This window comes from Oncorhynchus nerka, linkage group LG20 (genome assembly GCF_034236695.1).
Source record: "Oncorhynchus nerka isolate Pitt River linkage group LG20, Oner_Uvic_2.0, whole genome shotgun sequence".
In the NCBI taxonomy this organism is placed as follows: domain Eukaryota; kingdom Metazoa; phylum Chordata; class Actinopteri; order Salmoniformes; family Salmonidae; genus Oncorhynchus; species Oncorhynchus nerka.
This window is the reverse complement of record NC_088415.1, coordinates 74040748-74061676: the sequence shown is the minus strand read 5'-3', so window position 1 is coordinate 74061676 and position 20929 is coordinate 74040748. Positions and strand designations below refer to the sequence as shown.

Below are 20929 nucleotides of genomic sequence, written 5' to 3'. Positions count from 1 at the left end.
TAGTCCAACGCTCTAACCACCTGATTACATTGCACTCCACGAGGAGTCTGCCTGCCTGTTACGCAAATGCAGTAAGAAGCCAAGGTAAGTTGCTAGCTAGCATTAAACTTATCTTATAAAAAACAATCAATCAATCATAATCACTAGTTAACTACACATGGTTGATGATATTACTAGTTTATCTAGCGTGTCCTGCGTTGCATATAATCGATGCGGTGCGTATTCGGGGAAAAAGGACTGTCGTTGCTCCAATGTGTACCTAACCATAAACATCAATGCCTTTCTTAAAATCAATACACAGAAGTATATATTTTAAAACCTGCATATTTAGCTAAAATAAATGCAGGTTAGCAGCCCATATTAACCAGATGAAATTGTGTCACTTCTCTTGCGTTCATTGCATGCGGTCAGTGTATATGCAACAGTTTTGGCCGCCTAATTTTCCAGAATTTTACGTAATTATGACATAACATTGAAGGTTGTGCAATGTAACAGGAATATTTAGACTTATGGATGCCACCCATTAGATAAAATACGTAACGGTTCCGTATTTCACTGAAAGAATAAACGTCTCGTTTTCGAGATGATATTTTCCAGATTAATGACCTAAGGCTCGTATTTCTGTGTGTTATTGTGTTATAATTAAGTCTATGATTTGATAGAGCAGTCTGACTGAGCGGTGTTAGGCACCAGCAGGCTCGTAAGCATTCATTCAAACAGCCCCCTCGAGCATTTTGCCAGCAGCTCTTCGCAATGCTTCAAGCATTGCGGTTTATGACTTCAAGCCTATCAACTCCCGAGTTAGGCTGGTGTAACCGATGTGAAATGGCTAGCTAGTTAGCGGGGTGCGCGCTAATAGCGTTTCAAACGTCACTCGCTCTGAGACTTGGAGTGGTTGTTCCCCTTGCTCTGCATGGGTAACGCTGCTTCGAGGGTGGCTGTTTTCGATGTGTTCCTGGTTCGAGCCCAGGTAGGAGCGAGGAGAGGGACGGAAGCTATACTGTTACACTGGCAATACTAAAGTGCCTATAAGAACATCCAATAGTCAAAGGTATATGAAATACAAATGGTATAGAGAGAAATAGTCCTATAATAACTACAACCTAAAACCTCTTACCTGGGAATATTGAAGACTCATGTTAAAAGGAACCACCAGCTTTCATATGTTCTCATGTTCTGAGCAAGGAACTTAAACGTTAGCTTTCTTAAATGGGACATATTGCACTTTTACTTTCTTCTCCCAACCTTTGTTTTTGCATTATTTAAACCAAATTGAACATGTTTCATTATTTATTTGAGGCTAAATTGATGTATTATATTAAGTTAAAATAAGTGTTCATTCAGTATTGTTGTAATTGTCATTATTACAAATAAATAAATACATAAGAAAAAAAAAGAGAATAAGGTGCCATGTGGGAGACAGCCAACGTTTCCCTGTCCCATTAGTCAGTGCATTGTGTAACAGATTGGTAACTGCAGAGGCTCCTCTCCTTTCTAGTCTGTGGTGTGTCTTACCTAGCATGGAGGCGCCCTCTGCCTGGAACTCAGGGAACTGTCCCTCTGATGGGACACTGACTGTCCTACGTAGGCTCCTGCCCTTCGATGACTCTGTAGGACCATCAACCACCTCACCTGGCATCTGAGATTCACACAGAGGGGGAGACAGGAGGATCTGTTAGTAGGGTCCGTGCTTTCCGGGATCCTTGGGACATCCCTACCCCATTGAAGTTGAAATTTAAAATAGCTAAGGGTTAGGGTTTTGGGTAGGGGCGTCCCAATGATTCCAAATAGCACTCACCCTATTAATAGGGCATCATCAGCAAATAATGTTTTCTATAGTATGTATACTGAAACCGTAATAGTTTTCACAGTAGCTTAGGAACATTATCAGCCAGGGAAATATAGGATATTTAGGTCTGATCTTTAATTAATATTTTTTTCTGCACACACAGAAGCCGGGATTGATTTTTAGAGATGCAAGGTGGAGCACCCTACAATGCACACCTTCCTTTGTCCCTCAAAGTGTGTGTGTGCGTAAGGGTAGTATTAGGAGGAACTTCACTCACCTCTTCCTCCTTGTTGAGCAGGATGAGCTGGCTATCAGTCAGGATGCAGTACTTCCTCTCCCACATACTGGTCTCGGAGTAGGGTGACTGGCCGCAGGAAAAGCGGTGTGTGGGTGGTCCCTTCACATCTGCACAGAGGGGACAAGAGAGACACTTCAGAAGAACGAAGCAGGACAGAAGATCCCACGGTAAATTAGGAAAATCTGTTAAACAAGGAACAGGTTATATTGAACATTTCTCTTAACTCTTGAAACTTTATACACCACCTTTTGTATGCAATGATAGGAAGCCATAGGGATGTGAACTGCTTTTTGCTTATGCCTCATTATGACTGATAAAAGTCAGCTGCCTAACTAAACATAGATCCTCACGAGACACAGCTGTATTGTTGATCCCACTGACACAGAGAGGAATCAGTTTTAGGTAGGAAAATGAATTAACATCAACTCTGTTGAGCCCAGAGAAAATAAGGTGAAGTCAACACAGCTCGTCTGTAGAGGGCAGAGTTGTCCTCTGCTAAGCACCAAAACAATGGATTTTCACTCCACTGCATGTTATTGAAAATATCTTAAATTATATCAGATTTGGTTTGTAAATATTGAATTAGAATAAAAGGGGGAGAAAATATGATTAAAAACAACTACGCCTACATTATCCACTGACATGCAAAACTGGGGAAGGTGAATCCCTTACCTTGTCATAAAAAAAGCCTACTGTAACTAATTACATAACAAATATTGCTTTTAAAAAACAAACACCAGTGATGTGGCATTTAATTCCCTTGCCCAATAAATAATCATCATACTTGAAACCAAGCATGATAGCCTACCTAATCTAGCAAAATAATGATATAAAAGTATGTAACAATACAAAGTGCACTGCCTTGTGTCCATTAAACTGCCTCACTGCTCCTCCAGGATGTCTGGTGCAGGATGTGACCTTTTCCTACTGGTGAGATGCTTCCGTCCCAAATGGCACATTATTCCCTATATAGTGCACTACTTTCAACTAGGGCCCATGGTGAACTATATAGGGAATAGGGGGGTGCATTGGTATAGAGTAGTTAGGAAGAAAGCAGATCGCATAGGTGATTAAAAATGGATGTCTGGGTGGTGCATTGGTACAGAGTAGTTAGGAAGAAAGCAGATCGCATAGGTCATGCCCACATGTCACTGAGCATTAGTGGAAAGTGCTATAGGGGCCCTTCAGGCTTAATCAATCTCCATGGACTAACAAGGTTGAGTCCAAAGGAGGCACTATTCCCAGAGGTTTATTTACTATGCCGAAAGCAAGTCAGTCAATGATCGGGGTCCCAAATGGCACCCTATGCTGTTTCACAATCAATGTATTCATTGTTTATGTACAACATATGGGCAGCTGAGCTCCAGTAAGAAACTGTGTGCCAGTTGGCTAATTGACTGGGGAGTGAGTGAGTGAACAGCTCAGCTCCTTCTGAATCCCTCCAATTTCCCATACAAAGATTACAGGCGGCGGGAACAAAATAATCCGGTGCAATTTATTACTCATCATTTCCCACACTGAAATACAGGGACTTAAAGTTCTTTTGAAAGAGAGACTCAACTAAGCTTGAGTGTCATCACTGGAGCGTCTATCATTCATCGTCAATGCTGAGAAGAATATCACTTTTTCCCATCCCGTGATGGCACTGTACTGTGGAATGGTAGACTACACAGAGATGTAGGTGCAGAGTTAACAGATATATTTCTGGATGCATGTGAAATAACATACCACAAAGCTTCACTGCCTAAACACCCAAGAGAACGGAACCTTCTCACACCTGCTACTGTTCAAATGTAGCTAGCTACCATGTGAAATTGCCACATTTCTCAGGGGAATTCAAGGCCACAATGGACTCTCCGAAGTAGTTGTAAAAATTGAATTGGAGTTTGTCTGTGTTTGAGAAATCCCATCGACCACGTCCACAGAAACCCATACGTCTATATCACTAACTAATTACCAACAGTGTCTATTGAAGAGGAACAGGAACGATGTGTATACCTCCATCTAAACAGATGACTTCAAATCTGTGCAGAAAAAAAACTAAGAAAGATGAGACCATTTAGGCTAGTCAGAAGGCTGCTTTTACAAGTTCATCTGGTCTCAGGGAGGGTACGCCACTGGCTATTCCCCTTACATAAGTCCTCCATGCTCAGCTGCAGAAGCTCGTTTGTCTGGTTGGTTTAAGAACATTTGCTATCTAACCGTCATCATCCCATTCTCAGGACTGAGGTCTTTGAAAAGAGGCAGGGCAGATCCTTCAGAGACAACTCAAACGTGTCTAATTTGATGAGCTTTCATTTGCACTCATATAGCTGTAGAATACCCAAGAAATATGCATGAATCAAGCAATGTCAATGTGAACAACACCAATCAAACTGTAGGCTAGCAAAGACAGATTTCAATTAAATGAAAAGGACCTGTTTCACAGACAAATACAGATTAGGCACTAAACCTAGTTCTGGACTAAAAAGCTAATTCAATGAAGAATCTCCACAGCATGATGAATCTCCACAGCATGATGAACAGCATGATGAATCTCCACAGCATGATGAATCTCCACAGCATGATGAATCTCCACAGCAATGATGAATCTCCACAGCATGATGAATCTCCACAGCATGATGAATCTCCACAGCATGATGAATCTCCACAGCATGATGAATCTCCGCATGATGAATCTCCACAGCATGATGAATCTCCACAGCATGCTTTTTAGTCCAGAACTAGTCTAATTTGTGTGCAGGAACAAGGCCAGAAGGCTTTAAAGCATTTGGGGTTTTATGAGGTGATTCGGACCTTGCACTTTTGTCGGGTGCAACAAAGCAGTTTATTCAATGACAGGACATGAAACACTATGTCCCCCTCACTTAATATTCCCCCTGGAAACAAACAGACAGAGGGCTTAAGGTCCTATATCTGTCTCGGACACTTTGACAGCTACAGTTGTTAGAGCACTGAAAAGCATTAAAGGTCAAAGCCCCTGATTGTGTGTGTGTGTGTGTGTGTGTGTGTGGGGGGGGGGGGGGGGTGGACACACCAGCCACAGTGGGCGGCTCCAAAGCTTGAGGCGCTCTGTGCAAAATAATATGAGCCATGGTGAGCATGCCTCAGTCTGTATGAATCACATTTCGCATAATGCAGCACTCCGCTACCACACAAAGCTGGGATTGCTGCTTGGGCTGTGAGCGAGTCAGGAGAAAAGAGACATGGGGATAATGAATCAGCTCCACAGCTCACAGGGAGGGAATCCTTTAGGTTATTGAGTAATGAGGCTGTCACTGTGTGGGTGTCCTGGAGTTGAGTCCCCACACGGTCGTATGCTTGTTTTGTGGCATATGGGTCTAAAAACAATTAGCAGTGAAGTCTTGCCAGCTGGAAGCTAAAGAACTTTGCCAGTTTGTGACCTGGCAGGGGTCAAAGCAAAGCACACAAATAGCAGCTACAGTGAGAGAAACGACGTGCCCGTATGTCTACTATACAGGTGTGAAAGACAGAAAGAGAATGAAATATGTGACTGGAACTAAGGCAACTGGCACTTCTGGCATCTATGAATACTCTGGTCAGGCATCAGCCAGGCAGATATGTCCAGCAGCAGGCCCTGACCAGGCCCGTTCCACATGGCCAGGGAAAAATCCAACCCTCCAGAAGCCTGTCTGGAATGTCTGGGAGCCAGGGTGAGGTTCTGCCACCTGTCCTGGATGGGGTTTCAGGGGCATGCTTTGGTTGCTAATCACTGCCAATATAGAATAGGTCCTCCTCCTAAAACACACACATGCACGCGCACGCACGCGCACGCACACGCACGCCTATTGTAATGCAGTAATCATTACAAATATATGTATATAGGATCTTCAACTTCTACTTCCAGGCTCAAAACTAGAGAATTCACTTATTTTTTCCCCCAAGAGAAAAACTCAAGGGTAAATATGGTTCCTCAAAGAAAATAAAGTCCTTTCGGTTTTGATCTTAGCAGAAGTAGACTATAAGCCTATTGAATTTGCTTACTGTTGTGAAGTAGCAGCTCTTTGGCAATCTTAAATACGGTGGTGATGTGAATATTCTGCCTAATTACCACAGTGCTTACGCAGTGTTCTTTTCTTTCTGAGGGGGTAAACTTGACATTTACCACTTGTTCAAAGATGTCAATAAAACAACGTCCATTATTTCAAGGATGAATCACCACTCTGAATAGCATAACAATTATAACATGGGACACAAAACTACATTTTGGACTGCAACTTTGGGTAATAGCGTCATCAATTTCCTTTACTTAATTCCCCCTGTGTTTGCCAGTTGCGTCCACACCCAGAGCCTCTGCTGCATAGTACAACAGAGGATGTTTTGTGTCCGGCAACAAGTCTTTACCTCAAGCCCTACACACACATATAACAACCTATACCTGTTCGTAAGCACTAGCCAGGTCACCATGGTAACCCGTAAATACAAGCAGCTCCTCCAATGACAATAGCCTGACATCCTTTATCCAGAAGCCCTGGCCACCAGGTGGGGAGGGTAAGAACTGAGGTAAAAGACAAACCAGACACAGACAGAGAGAGGTGTGACACAAACTGACCTACTGAACTGTACACTGTCTGTCACTATTGAAAAAATTGGGATATAACAATTAGGCTTTGGCGATATACCGTATACAGGGTTATTTCAAAATACAGACCGTATGATTTTCAATACCATTAAAAAATATATATATTATAATTGATGCGTTGGTGCGTGCTACGCCATTGCTTATAAGTTAAGTATAGCTATAGGAAATCTAAGATGTGTCATGAATTATATCCTCGGGGCTCCAGATATGCATTTGGCTTGGTAACTTGTTAGCGAAGTGACTAGATGGCAAGATCAAGTTTCTTGGTTACAACAGATACATTCAATCCCCTCCTGGATCAAGATCCCTGTTGCCTATGTTTTTTTGGGATATCTCCCAACTCTAATAACAATAGGTGTATTTTTTTAATATATCTATTTTTTTACCTTTATTTAACTAGGCAAGTCCGTTAAGAACACATTCTTATTTACAATGATGGCCTAGGAATAGTGGGTTCGGGGGCAGAACAACTGCCTTGTTCAGGGGCAGAACGACAGATTTTTACCTTGTCAGCTCGGGGATTCAAACTTGCAACCTTTCGGTTACTGGCCCAACACTCTAACCACTAGGCTACCTGCCGCCCATTCTCCTCCTTAACTACCTAGGCTGAAACAGAGACCTTTGTGTCCCAGAGGACAACAGCTAATTATTCAACAGCATTGCAAATTAGCAACCTTAATTGGCAGCTGGGGATTTAGGGGCTGAGCCTGACTGTCAAAAGAATGAAATTACTGCAATTAACTGATTTGGAGCGTGATTGGAGCTCTGCCTTTATCAAATTGTGTGGCATTCCAGCTGTAAACCATGTGGGACAACAGAGAGGAGGTGACTCAAGGGGTTTTGTTACACTTTCTTAGTATGGAGGGAATCACAGAAAGGTGTTCAATCTCCCTCAGAGCAGCTTCTCCCTGAAGGGGGTAGGAAAACACTATACAAACGAGGGCTCTTAAATGGCACCTTATTCCCGCTGGTCAAAAGTAGTGGACTATATAGGGAATAGGGTGGCATTTGGGACACACCCTTTACACTGGTTTTCCCCAAAAAGAATAGGATAAGGCAGCATGGGCCATAAATATCAATCATGCTTTATCTCTACAGCTCAGGTTACAGCAGACAGCAGCCTGGTTAACAAGGCGAGAATATCTACTAGCTTCATGCAAATAATTTCCTTTTGGAGGACACAAGTGATTCAAGACTGAGCTTCGTGGCCTTTGTTCTTGCCACAAATCCACCACTCCGTCACAGTCACTCAAAGATAAGTAGAACCCAGTGCTAATCATCTATTACTTTGCAATAGTGCGGTTTTGGGTCACTTAGAAATGTCCTGGTCTTTGAAAGAACAGGCCCCCATTAACATCGACGGGGCTGTAGTGGAGTGGGTAGAGAGTTTCAAGTTCCTTGGTGTCCACATCACCAAATAAATATCATGGTCCAAACATACCAAGACAGTCATGAAGAGGGCACAACAAAATATTTTCCCCCTGAGGAGACTGAAAACAATTGGCATGGGTCCCCAGATCCTCAAAAGGTTCTACAGCTGCACCATCGAGAGCATCCTGAATGGTTGCATCACCGCCTGGTATGGCAACCGCTCAGCATCTGACCCTAAGGCGCTACAGAGGGTAGTGCGAACGGCCCAGTACATCACTGGGGCCAAGCTTCCTGCTATCCAGAACCTATATAATAGGCGGTGTCAGAGGAAAGCCCATAAAATTGTCAGAGACTCCAGTCACCCAAGTTATAGACTGTTTTCTCTGCTTCTGCATAGCAAGCAGTACCGGAGCGCCAAGTCTAGGACCAATTGGCTCCTCAACAGCATCTACCCCCAAGCCATTAGACTGCTGAACAATTCATAAAAATCGCCACCGGACAATTTATATTGACCACCCCCCTCCTTGTACACTGCTGCTACTCGCTGTGTTTGTTACTTATGCATAGTCACTTCACCCCCACCTATATGTACAGATTACATCAACTAGCCTGTACCCCCGCACACTGACTCTGTACCGGTGCTCCCTGTATATAGCATCGTTATTGTTATTCTTATTGTGTTACTTTTTATTATTACTTTTTATTTTAGTATACTTGGTAAATATTTTCTTCTTGAACTGCACTGTTGGTTAAAGGCTTGAAAGTAAGCATTTCATGGTAAAGTCTACACTTGTTGTATTCAGCGCATGTGACAAATAAAGTTTGATTTGATCAGAAATACAGTGTAGACATTAGTCATTTGCAAAACTAACAATGTGGGTGGAAACAGCTGATTTTGAATGGAATATCTACATAGGCCCATAATCAGCAACCATCACTCCTGTGTTCCAATGGCACGTTGTGTTAGCTAACCCAAGTTTATAATTTTAAAAGGTTAATTGATTATTAGAAATTCCATTTTCAATTATGTTAGCACAGCTGAAAACTGTTCTGATTTTAAAGAAGCAATTCTTTAGACTAGTTGAGTATCTGGAGCATCAGCATTTGTGGGTTCGATTACAGGCTCAAAATGGCCAGAAACAAATAACTTTCTTCTGAAACTCGTCAGTCTATTCTCGTTCTGAGAAATGAAAACTATTCCATGCGAGAAATTGCCAAGAAACTGAAGATCTGGTACAGCGCTGTGTACCTCTCCCTTCACAGAACAGCGCAGACTGGCTCTAGCCAGAATAGAAAGAGGGGTGGGAGGCATCGGTGCACAACTGAGCAAGAGTACAAGTACATTAGTGTCTAGTTTGAGAAACAGATGCCTCACAAGTTCTCAACAGGCAGCTTCATTAAATAGTACCGGCAAAACACCAGTTTCAACATCAACAGTGAAGAGGCGACTCCGGGATGCTGGCCTTCTAGGCAGAGTTGCAAAGAAAAAGCCATATCTCAGACTGGCCAATAAAAAGAAAAGATGGGCAAAAGAACACAGACACTGGACAGAGGAACTCTGCCTAGAAGGCCAGCATCCCTATTCACACCCGTTGACTTTTTCCACATTTTGATGTTTTACAGCCTGAATTAAACAAATTATTAATTGAGATTTGACACAGAATACCCCATAATGACAAACTGGAATGATGTTTATAGAAATGTTAACAAATGAATTACCATCGGAAATGTCTTGAGTCAATAAGTATTCCATCCCTTTGTTATGGCAAGCCTAAATAAGTTCAGAAGTAAAAATGTGCTTAACAATTCACGTATGTTGCATGGACTCACTCTGTGCAATAATAGTGTTTAACATGATTTTTTAATGACTACCTCATCTCTCCACCCCACATACAGATAATTGTAAGGTTCATCTGTCAGGCAGTGAATTTCAAACACAGATGCAACAAAGAACAGGGAGTTTTTTTTCAATGTTTCGCAATGAAGGGCACCTATTGGTAGACGGGTAAAAAATAAAAAGTAGACATTGAATATACCTTTGAGCATAGTGAAGTTATAGGCATTCTTCCTAACTCAGTTGCCAGAGAGGAAAGACACCACTGAGGGATTTCACCATGAGGCCAAGGGTGACTGCAGAAAATGTGGCAAAGTAATTAACACATTGTATCCAGGATAAAAAGTTGTGTGGGGTAAATCCAATACATTACTGAGTACCACTCTTCATATTTTTACAAAAAGTGTTGGCTGCGTCATGATATGGGTATGCTTGTAAATTGTTAAGGACTGGGGAGTTTTTCAGGATAAAAAATAAACATAATGGAGCAAAGCACAGGCAAAATCCTAGAGGAAAACCTGGTTCAGTCTGTTTTCAACCAGACACTGGGAGATGAATTCATCTTCATAATCAAAAGTAACAGTCAGTATCTGGTGTGGCCACCAGCTGCATTAAATACTGCAGTGCATCTCCTCCTCAAGGACTGCACCAGATTTGCCAGTTCTTGCTGTGAGATGTTACCCCACTCTTCCACCAAGGCACCTTGCAAGTTCCCGGACATTTATGGCGGGAATGGCCCAGCCCTCACCCTCTGATCCAACAGGTCCCAGACATGCTCAATGGGATTGAGATACGGGCTCTTCGCTGGCCATGGCAGAACACTGACATTCCTGTCTTGCAGGAAATCACGCACAGAACGAGCAGTATGGCTGGTGGCATTGTCATGCTAGAGGGTCATGTCAGGATGAGCCTGCAGGAAGGGTACCACATGAGGGAGGAGGATGTCTTCCCTGTAACCGCCCCAGAACATGATGGACCCTCCACCTCCAAATCGATCCCGCCCCAGAGTACAGGCCTCGGTGTAACGCTCATTCCTTCGACGATCAACGCGAATCCGACCATCACCCCTGGTGAGACAAAACCGCGACTCGTCAGTGAAGAGCACTTTTTGTCAGTCCGGTCTGGTCCAGCGACGGTGGGTTTGTGCCCATAGGTGACGTTGTTGCCTGTGATGTCTGGTGAGGACCTGCCTTACAACAGGCCTACAAGCCATCAGTCCAGCCTCTCTCAGCCTATTGCGGACAGTCTGAGCACTGACGGAGGGATTGTGCAGTTTTTGTTGCCACCCTGTACCTGTCCCGCTGGTGTGAAGTTTGGATGTACCAATTCTGTACAGGTGTTGTTACACGCGGTCTGCCACTGCGAGGACGATCAGCTGTCTGTCCGGTCTCCCTGCAGCGCTGTCTTAGGCGTCTCACAGTACAGACATTGCAATTTATTGACAGGCTGACTACACCGCTGGCGCTGCGAATGGGAGCGTTGCAAATTAATTTAGAAATCTATATTATTCAATTATTGCGCCAACGAGAGTTGCCAAGGGCTATAATAGAAGTCAGTTCTATTTGTGACGCAGATCGCGCTGCAAGTCTTGCCTCTCCCATCTCCTCATTGGTTTATAGAAGCAGGTACTCATGTGCCATCTCCACATTGGTTATACCCATGTGGGTGACTGAAAGACGAATGAGGTCAGTGGCGGTAATGCACTTAATTTATGAAAGGTGCCAATCGCAATATGAAGTCAAGAGAAGAAAAAGCATAGAAGGAGGAGAGATGACTAGAAACGATTGGGTTGACCGTTTTATGTGTTTTATTTCAGGTAAAATAACAACTCAATGTTTATATCCCAGGACAAATTAGCTAGCAACAGCAAGCTAGCTAAATAGGACAAATTAGCTAGCAAGTGTAAGCTAGCTAGCTAAATTGCCATAAATGTTTAATACTTTTCAACCTGTCCCCAAATTAATGTAATTGGTTCAGAGTTTGTTTTGATATTTTAACCTGCGTGTCATGATCTCGTTTGGTGTGGGGAGACAAAATAAATGTATGCACTATGGCGCAAGGGCCCAGCCAGTTTGGGTTCTGTGTAAGGCACGTTGACGCAGATGAGCAGGGACCCTGGGCATCTTTCTTTTGGTGTTTTTCAGAGTCCGCAGAAAAGCCTCTTTAGGGTCCTAAGTTTTCATAACTGTGACCTTAGTTGCCTACCTTCTGTAAGCTGTTAGTGTCTTAACGACCGTTCCACAGCTCCATGTTCATTAATTGTTTTTGGTCCATTGAACAAGCATGGGAAACAGTGTTTAAACCCTTTACAATGAAGATATGTGAAGTTATTTGGATGTTTATGAATTATCTTTGAAAGACAGGGTCTTGAAAAGGGGACGTTTCTTTTTTTGCTGGGTTAATATGCATTTTATTTTTGGGTGGTGGGAATGGGCTTCCATATAAAACAGCTCAACATCTCAACTCCCATGTGAATTATACCCATGTTTTCAGACACAATTTGCATTTACCACAGCCTAATGATGTGCATGATATTGATAAAAGATAAGCATGGTTTGTTATGTTTTAAGGTAGGGCTACTGTAGGCCTATTTGTATTAGAAGGGTAATAGGTCATTTTTGATAAGCTAACGTTACCTGATGAAGACATGATCCGTTAGCAGTAACACTGCTTTTGCCTTGAAGATCAAATATAAATGAGTGTATGGACGATAAATTAAATTGTTTAATTGTCTGCACATGCTTGTGAATTGTTGCACTATTCAAGACAAGAGTGTAGGCCTAAATATAGTTTGCAATGCTTAGCCTCCTGGCTAGCGGCTTCCGACATGTACGGTACTTTTGACCTGCGAAGCAAGAATGTCAACCGAACCCTCTCGTGGCTTGTGACATTCCCATCGCTAATGTTAATTGAAAAGTGTACGTACATATTATGGATGCACGATATATTGGTAAGCATATTGGAATCGGACGATATTAGCTAAAATCGGCAACGGCCTGATGTCGAGTTTAACGCCAATGTTCAAAAACAATGTCAAAGCTGAAGTGCACACCAATATAACGTAGGTAGATGACGTAATGACGCCACGGAAAATAGAGCTAAACATGCAACACGGCATTCCTAACCTAGCCCACAACGTCTGCTGTGTGGACTGAGAAGTCAACAAGTCAAGGCGTCATTTGAAAGAGTAAGAACATTTCAGCGAGTCAACTCAAAGGCTAAATCCATTAACGCCTAGATAATGGAATTCATTGCCATTGACAATCAACCAATCTCTGTCGTGGATGATGTTGGCTTTCGCCGACTGGTCGAGCACCGGTACACACTACCAAATAGGCTCTATTTTTCAGATGTTGCCGTACCGGAGTTACACAGTATTGTTGAAACTCACATCCATGAGCTATTTGCTATGGACGTCACTGCTATTAGCTACACGGCTAACATTTGGACCAGCAATGTCAGCCCCGTGAGTATTGAGTCTGACAGCACAGTGGGTCGCCAAGGATTTCGTACTGACGAAAACCGTTTTGCATGCTGAAGAATGTGCTGGTACTCATACGCTGCTGCCATTTCAATGGCATTTGAGAACATGTTTGAAACATGAACACTCCTAGCTCCATTGGAAACCCCGATTTGTTAAATAAGCTCAATTGCGCCTGCATCAGACGTGATACACTGCCATGGCATTGAAACGCCTGCTCAACAAAAATGCCAACAAAGGGGTTAACTTGGAAAAGTACTCTACTAGAGGCTGTGAACAAGCGATTCGGTGGCATTGTCTCTGAGCCTGTACAGTGTCGCCACCATGCTCTATGCTAGGTACAAGGACCGCTACTTCGATGCAGACAAGGAACAGGGTTTATGTGAAATGTTACAGACACAGCTGCACAAGATGGAAACGGACACAGTGACAGTGCGCACCGAGGAAGAGAGGCCACGGACAGACAGAGCTGAAACTTCACTGCTTGACACGTATGATGAAATCCTGGTTGAGACTGAACAAATTAACAATGAAACGGCACATCAAGTAAGTGAAAGAAAAAGGTTTTGATTATGTTTCACTGGTAATGGGGACATATGTAAGCACCAACAAAAATAACTTTTTGGTCAGTGTGTGTGTGTGTGCTTCAACTATTTAACCGTACTAGAATAATTAAAAGGCCGCAAAAAAAAAATGTATATCGGTTATCGGGATCGTTTTATTTGGCAAGGAAAATATCAGATATCAAAAATGTCATACCGCGGCATCCCTAGTACATATTATGTACATTGAAATGTTTTCATGATAGGGCTTATTCTCACAGAATAAAGTTTTGTTCCTGTGGTGAGCTCACTCCAGAACTCAATGACATTGTTAAATATTTAAATTGGCTGCCGTCAGTGATGTCTCTCACATTTGGATGAGCTATTTTCCTGATGCAAAAGGGTCAACCCTACATACTAGGAGTATGGGAAGCGGTGGAGCCTCTGAGGTCAAAGGTGTGATAATGGGTGCATCTCAAACGGCAGCCCATTCCCTACATAGTGCACTACTTTCAACCAGGGCCCATAGGGCTTAAGTCAAAAGTTGTGTACTATATAGGGAAGATGGTGCCATTCGTGAATTAACAAATTTCATATCATATCACTTTTTTTTATTTAAACTTTAATTAACTAGGCAAGTCCGTTAAGAACAAATTCTTATTTGCAATGACGGCCTACCAAAAGGCAAAAAGGCCTCCTGCGGGGACGGGGTATTAAATATAAAAAACAAATATAGGACAAAACCAACATCACAACATGAGAGACAACACAACATAAAGAGAGACCTAAGACAACATAGCATGGCAGCAACACATGACAACACAGCATGGTTGCAGCACAACATGGTAGCAGCACAAAACACGGTGCCAACATGATTGGGCACAGACAACTGGGCAAGAAGGTAGAGACAACAATACATCACTGACAGTTGTGGCTGCTTCTCGTAAGAGTGTTCATGATTGAGTCTGAATGAAGAGATTGCAATAAAACTGTCCAGTTTGAGTGTTTGTTGCAACTCGTTCCAGTCGCAAGCTGCAGCGAACTGAAAAGAGGAGCGACCTCGGGATGTGTGCGCTTTGGGGACCTTTAACAGAATGTGACTGTCAGAACGGGTATTGTATGTGGAGGATGAGGACTGCAATAGGTATCTCAGATAAGGGGGAGTGAGGGCTAAGCATCAACCAGTGGGGTATTGCGACAGGTATATGGAGATGACCAGTGTACAGGAGTATAGAGTGCAGTGATGGCAAATCTGATGGCCGAATGGTAAAGAACATCTAGTCGCTCGAGAGCACCCTTACCTGCCGATCTATACATTTCGTCTCTGTAATCTAGCATGGGTAGGATGGTCATCTGAATCCGGGTTAGTTTGGCAGCTGGGGTGAAAGAGGAGCGAATACTATAGAGGAAACCAAGTCTAGATTTAACCTTAGCCTGCAGCTTTGATATGTGCTGAGAGAAGGAGTGTACTGTCTAGCCATACTCCCAAGCACATCATCTCCACCCCTCAAACAGTATTCTACAAGAGCACAGACAAGAGACAACAGAAACGCCGGTCTCTAAATTGCAGAAGAGCTGAAGGCAGTCATCAATGACCTTGCACAACAGAAGGTATTTGCACTGGTGACATAAAGGCTGCTTGGTCTAAAGTGGAGGAATCCTACCCTCACATCACACCCTGTGTGGCTGTGTTGCTCATGCATTGAATCTGCTCCTCAAGGACATCATGGCAGTGAAAACAATGGATACACTCTACAAGAGAGCCAATGAAATGGTTAGGTATGTGAAGGGTCATGAAGTTATAGCAGCAATCTACCTCACCAAGCAAAATGCGAATAAGAGCACCATACTGAAGCTGCCCAGCAACACCAGTTGGGGTGGTGTTGTCATCATGTTTGACAGACTCCTGGAGGGAAAGGAGTCTCTCCAAGAAATGGTCATATCACAGTCTGCCGATATGGACAGCCCCATCAAGAGGATCCTCCTGGATGATGTATTTTGGGAGAGAGTGGTAAGCAGCCTGAAACCTATAGCAGTAGCCATTGCACAGATTGAGGGAGATCATGCCATCCTGTCTGATGTTCAGACTCTGCTTGCAGATGTAAGAGAAGAAATCCATACTGCCCTGCCCACTTCACTGTTACTCCAAGCAGAGGAAACTGCAGTTCTGAAATACATCAAAGTGTCCAGACTTCTGCCTGAAGCCCATACACACCGCAGCGTACATGTTGGACCCCAAGTATGCTGGCAAGAGCATCCTGTCTGGTGCAGAGATCAACAAGGCCCATGGTGTCATCACTACCGTGTCTCGCCACCTTGGCCTGAATGAGGGAAATGTTCTTGGCAGTCTGGCGAAGTACATTTCCAAGCAAGGGATTTAGGATGGAGATGCAATATGGCAATCGTGCCAAACGTACAGTTGAAGTCAGAAGTTTACATACACTTAGGTTGGGGTCATTAAAACTCGTTTTTCAACCACTCCACAAATTTCTTGTTTACAAACTATAGATTTGGTAAATTGGTTAGGACATCTACTTTGTGCATGACACAAGTAATTTTTCCAACAATTGTTTAGACAGATTATTTCACTGTATCACAATTCCAGTGTGTCAGACGTTTACAAACACTAAGTTGACTGTGCCTTTAAACAGCTTGGAAAAATCCAGAAAAATATGTCATGGCTTTAGAAGCTTCTGTTAGGCTAAATGACATGATTTGAGTCAATTGGAGGTGTACTTGTGGATGTATTTCAAGGCCTACCTTCAAACTCAGTGACTCTTTGCTTGACATCATGGGAAAATCAAAAGAAATCAGCCAAGACCTCAGAAAAAAATTGTAGAACCACAAGTTTGGTTCATCCATGGGAGCAATTTCCAAATGCCTGTAGGTACCACGTTCATATGTACAAACAAGAGTACGCAAGTATAAACACCATGGGACCACACAGCCGTCATACCGCTCAGGAAGGACATGCGTTCTGTCTTCTAGAGATGAACGTACTTTGGTGCGAAAAGTGCAAATCAATCCCAGAACAACAGCAAAAGACCTTGTGAATATGCTGCAGGAAACAGGAACAAAAATATCTATTTCCACAGTAAAACGAGTCCTATATCAACATAACCTGAAAGGCCGCTCAGCAAGGAAGAAGCCACTGCTCCAAAACCGCCATAAAAAAGCCAGACTACGGTTTGCAGCAGCACATGGGGACAAAGATCGTACTTTTTGGAGAAATGTCCTCTGGTCTGATGAAACAAAAATAGAACTGTTTGGCCATAATGACCATTGTTATGTTTGGAGAAAGAAGGGGGAGGCTTGTAAGCCGAAGAACACCATCCCAATCGTGAAGCACGGGGTTGGCAGCATCATGTTGTGGGGGTCTTTTGCTGCAGGAGGGACTGGTGCACTTCACAAAATAGATGGCCTCATGAGGATGGAAATTGATGTGGATATATTGAAGCAACATCAAGACATCAGTTAAAGTTAAAGCTTGGTCGCAAATGGGTCTTCCAAATGGACAATGACCCCAAGCATACATCCAAAGTTGTGGCAAAATGGCTTAAGAACAACAAAGTCAAGGTATTGGAGTAGCCATTACAAAGCCCTGACCTCAATCCTATAGAACATTTGTGGGCAGAACTGAAAAAGTATGTGCGAGCAAGGAGGCCTACAAACCTGACTCAGTTACACCAGCTCTGTCAGGAGGAATGGGCCAGAATTCACCCAACTTATTGTGGGAAGCTTGTGGAAGGCTACCCGAAAAGTTTGACCCAAGTTATACAATTTAAAGGCAATTCTACCAAATACTAATTGAGTGTATGTAAACTTCTGATCCACTGGGAATGTGATGAAAGAAATACAAGCAGAAATAAAATCACTCTACTATTATTCTGACATTTCACATTTATAAAATAAGGTGGTGATCCTAACTGACCTAAAACAGGGAATTCTTACTACTAGGATTAAATGTCAGGAATTGTCAGAAACGGATTTTAAATGTATTTGGCTAAGGTATATGTAAACTTCAACTTTATCTCATCAGCCACCTGCTGGAAGGGACTTTGTGGATCTGATGATCTTTCCCCTGTTGACTCTAAATCCCACCAACATCAGCCGCCTCAGAGCGCAACTGGTCCTTGTTGGGAACACACACACCAAAGCACGCTATACAGGCTGACCAATACAAGGGTTGAAAAATTGGTGGCCATCCAGGCAAATTTGAGGCTTTTTTGAGCCTGACAATGAGCCATCCTCAACAAGGTTGGAAAGTGACAGTGAAGATGAGGCCTCAGAGTCTGATGTTCAAGAGGTGGACATTCATGAGGTCCAGGGAGAAGACATAGAAGCTTGAGATGAAGACAACCAAAGCTTTAGTTTATAGACTATCATTTGACAGATGTATGTTGAAAAAATTTGTGGGAAATGCAATGGATCATTGGGGATCATTCAATATTCCCTTTCTTTTGTTGTTCAGTGAAATCATCCCATGTTCAATTCGTAACAAAAAATATATATATTTTTTCTATTGGAAGGATCTAATCATTTGCAATTCTGTCTACTTATGATAAGGTAGAAGGTTTTTGTTTCTGTCTCCATATATGGTAAATATATCCAATGCAAAAACGTCTACATTTAAATGGTATTAATATTAATTTGTGTATATATATATATATATATATACATTAATTCCCATATATTCCCGTTAGTTCCCAAGGAAGGTTTCTACCTCTGAATATTCCAAAATGTGCAAGCCTAGCTATAACATGAAACAAACTGTGGAAAAAGTCAAGGGGTCTGAATACTTTCAGAATGCACTGTATAAACATTTTTTATACAGGCAAAATACAACAAACTACACTGAACAAAAATAGGAAGGCATCATGCAACAATTTCAAAGATTTGCCTCTGTTCATATAAAGAAATCTGTCTATTGAAATAAATTCATTAGGCTCTAATCTATGGACTTCACATGATTGGGAATAAGAGATGCATCTGTTGGTCACAGCTACCTTAAAACAAAACAAAAAAATAGTGGCATGGACCAGAAAACCAATCAGTATCTGGTGTGACCACCATTTGCCTCATGCAGTATGACATATCCTTCACATAGAGTTGATCAGGCTGTTTGTTGATTGTGGCCCGTGGAAGGTTGTCCCAATCCTCTTCAACGGCTGTGCGAAGTTGCTGGATATTAGCGGGAATGGAACACGCGGTTGTACACGTCAAACCATAGCATCCCAAACATGCTCAATGTGTGACATGTCTAGTGAGTATGCAGAATATTGAAGAACTGGGACATTTTCAGCTTTCAGGAATTGTGTTCAGATCCTTGCGACATGGGCCGTGCATTATCATGCTGAAACATGAGATGGTGGCGGTGGATGAATGGCACAACAATGGGCCTCAGGATCTAGTCATGGTATCTCTGTGCATTCAAATTGTGATCGATAAAATGCAAATTGTGTTCATTGTGATCAGGACACTGGTGAGAATGACGAGCACGCAGGTGAGCTTCCCTGAGACGATTTCTTACAGTTTGTGCAGAAATGCTTTGGTTGTGCAAACCCACAGTTTCATCTGTCTCAGATGATCCTGCATGTGATGAAGCCAGATGTTGGAGGTCCTGGGCTGGCGTGGTTACACCTGGTCTGCGGGTGCGAAGCCGGTTGGACATACTGCCAAATTCTCTAAAACAACATTGGAGGCGGCTTATGGTAGAGGAATTAACATTCAATTCTCTGGTAACAGCCCTGGTGGGCATTCCTGCAGTCAGAATGCCAATTGCAAACTCCCTCAGAATTAGAGACATCTGTGGCATTGTGTTGTGACAAAACTGCACATTTTAGAGTGGCCTTTTAATGTCCCCAGCACAAGATGCACCTGTGTAATGATCGCACTGTTTAATCAGCTTCTTGATATGCCACACCTGTCAGGTGGATGGTTTATTTTGGCAAAGGACAAATGCTCAGTAATAGGGATGTAAACAAATTTGCGCACAAAATGAGAGAACTAAGCTTTTTGTGTATGGAAAAATTCAGAGATATTTTATTTCAGCTCGTGAAACATGAGACCAACACTTTACAATTTGTGTTTGTATTTTTGTTAAGTGTAAATAAGTTACATATACACAGGGAAGCCATTGTGTGACAGATGAAATTGTCCACTTTCAGACTAGGCCTAGTGGCCTACACCTTCAGTCCCTTAAAAATATAACATTTTTCTTATTAGAACACAGTGAAGTGTGACTAATTACACAAAAGCCCATCACATCAGTGATCAAGTTCTAACTTACCCCCTCCCATGTAACCAAACCTATAAAATGGAGGGAACTAGGCTATCTGGCCCTAATGTTCCCTGGCGGCTAATTTCAGGAAAAATAAATAGATTATTCTAAATCTGTCAAGCCACAGTTGTATGAGCATTGTCATTTCTACTCTTGAATTACAGTTGGCATAAATGCATGCGTGACCTAAGCATACACACTGCAGATGTGCTGTGAGGTGAAAATGATCAGGGACCATGTCCATTAATTTCAGCATGACAAATCACCATGGGTATAACAGACTGCGCCGTTCTCATATATTGATGGGAAATCAAATACCATGGTACAGATCAGAAATGACCTAACAATTTTCAAGCAACATGTCTTTCTCCTTTTCATGTTGGTTGCCAGGAATGGGGGAGAAAAAAAAAGTATTATTTTCGGAGACTCCGAATATTACACTTCATGTGATACTTTAGTTGAAAAATCAATTAGCATAAATTAAAGAATGTTCATACACCCTGCTCTTTGGTTAAGCATTACAGGATTCAAGTCAATTAAATGGTGAATATCTGCTCCTCTATCGGAAAGGCGGCCCAAAGGCAGATCCCTTACAAGCAATTAGAAGCAGACTCCTCCCCACAGAAAAAAAAGCAAGATATGAAAATGCACAATAGTCCACACTTGTATTGCAGGAAATAATAGCAACAGAAACCTAAATAGGGAACTATAACTTGGTACTAAGACTGCAA

At 42.5% G+C, this 20929-nt stretch overlaps 1 protein-coding gene across 7 annotated transcripts in view; it reads right to left on the bottom strand.

Annotated features, from left to right (window-relative positions):
- The window catches only part of rasal2 (RAS protein activator like 2), a 101226-nt gene that overhangs the window by 48442 nt on the left and 31855 nt on the right, over window positions 1–20929 (bottom strand). For all 7 annotated transcript variants that reach the window (XM_029623750.2, XM_065005751.1, XM_029623745.2 and 4 more), the window contains 2 exons: window positions 2067–2194; window positions 1516–1639 (listed from right to left, as the gene is read on the bottom strand). In XM_029623750.2, coding sequence (XP_029479610.2) covers window positions 1516–1639; window positions 2067–2194 — 252 coding nt within the window. The remainder of the gene's footprint in view (window positions 1–1515; window positions 1640–2066; window positions 2195–20929) is intronic.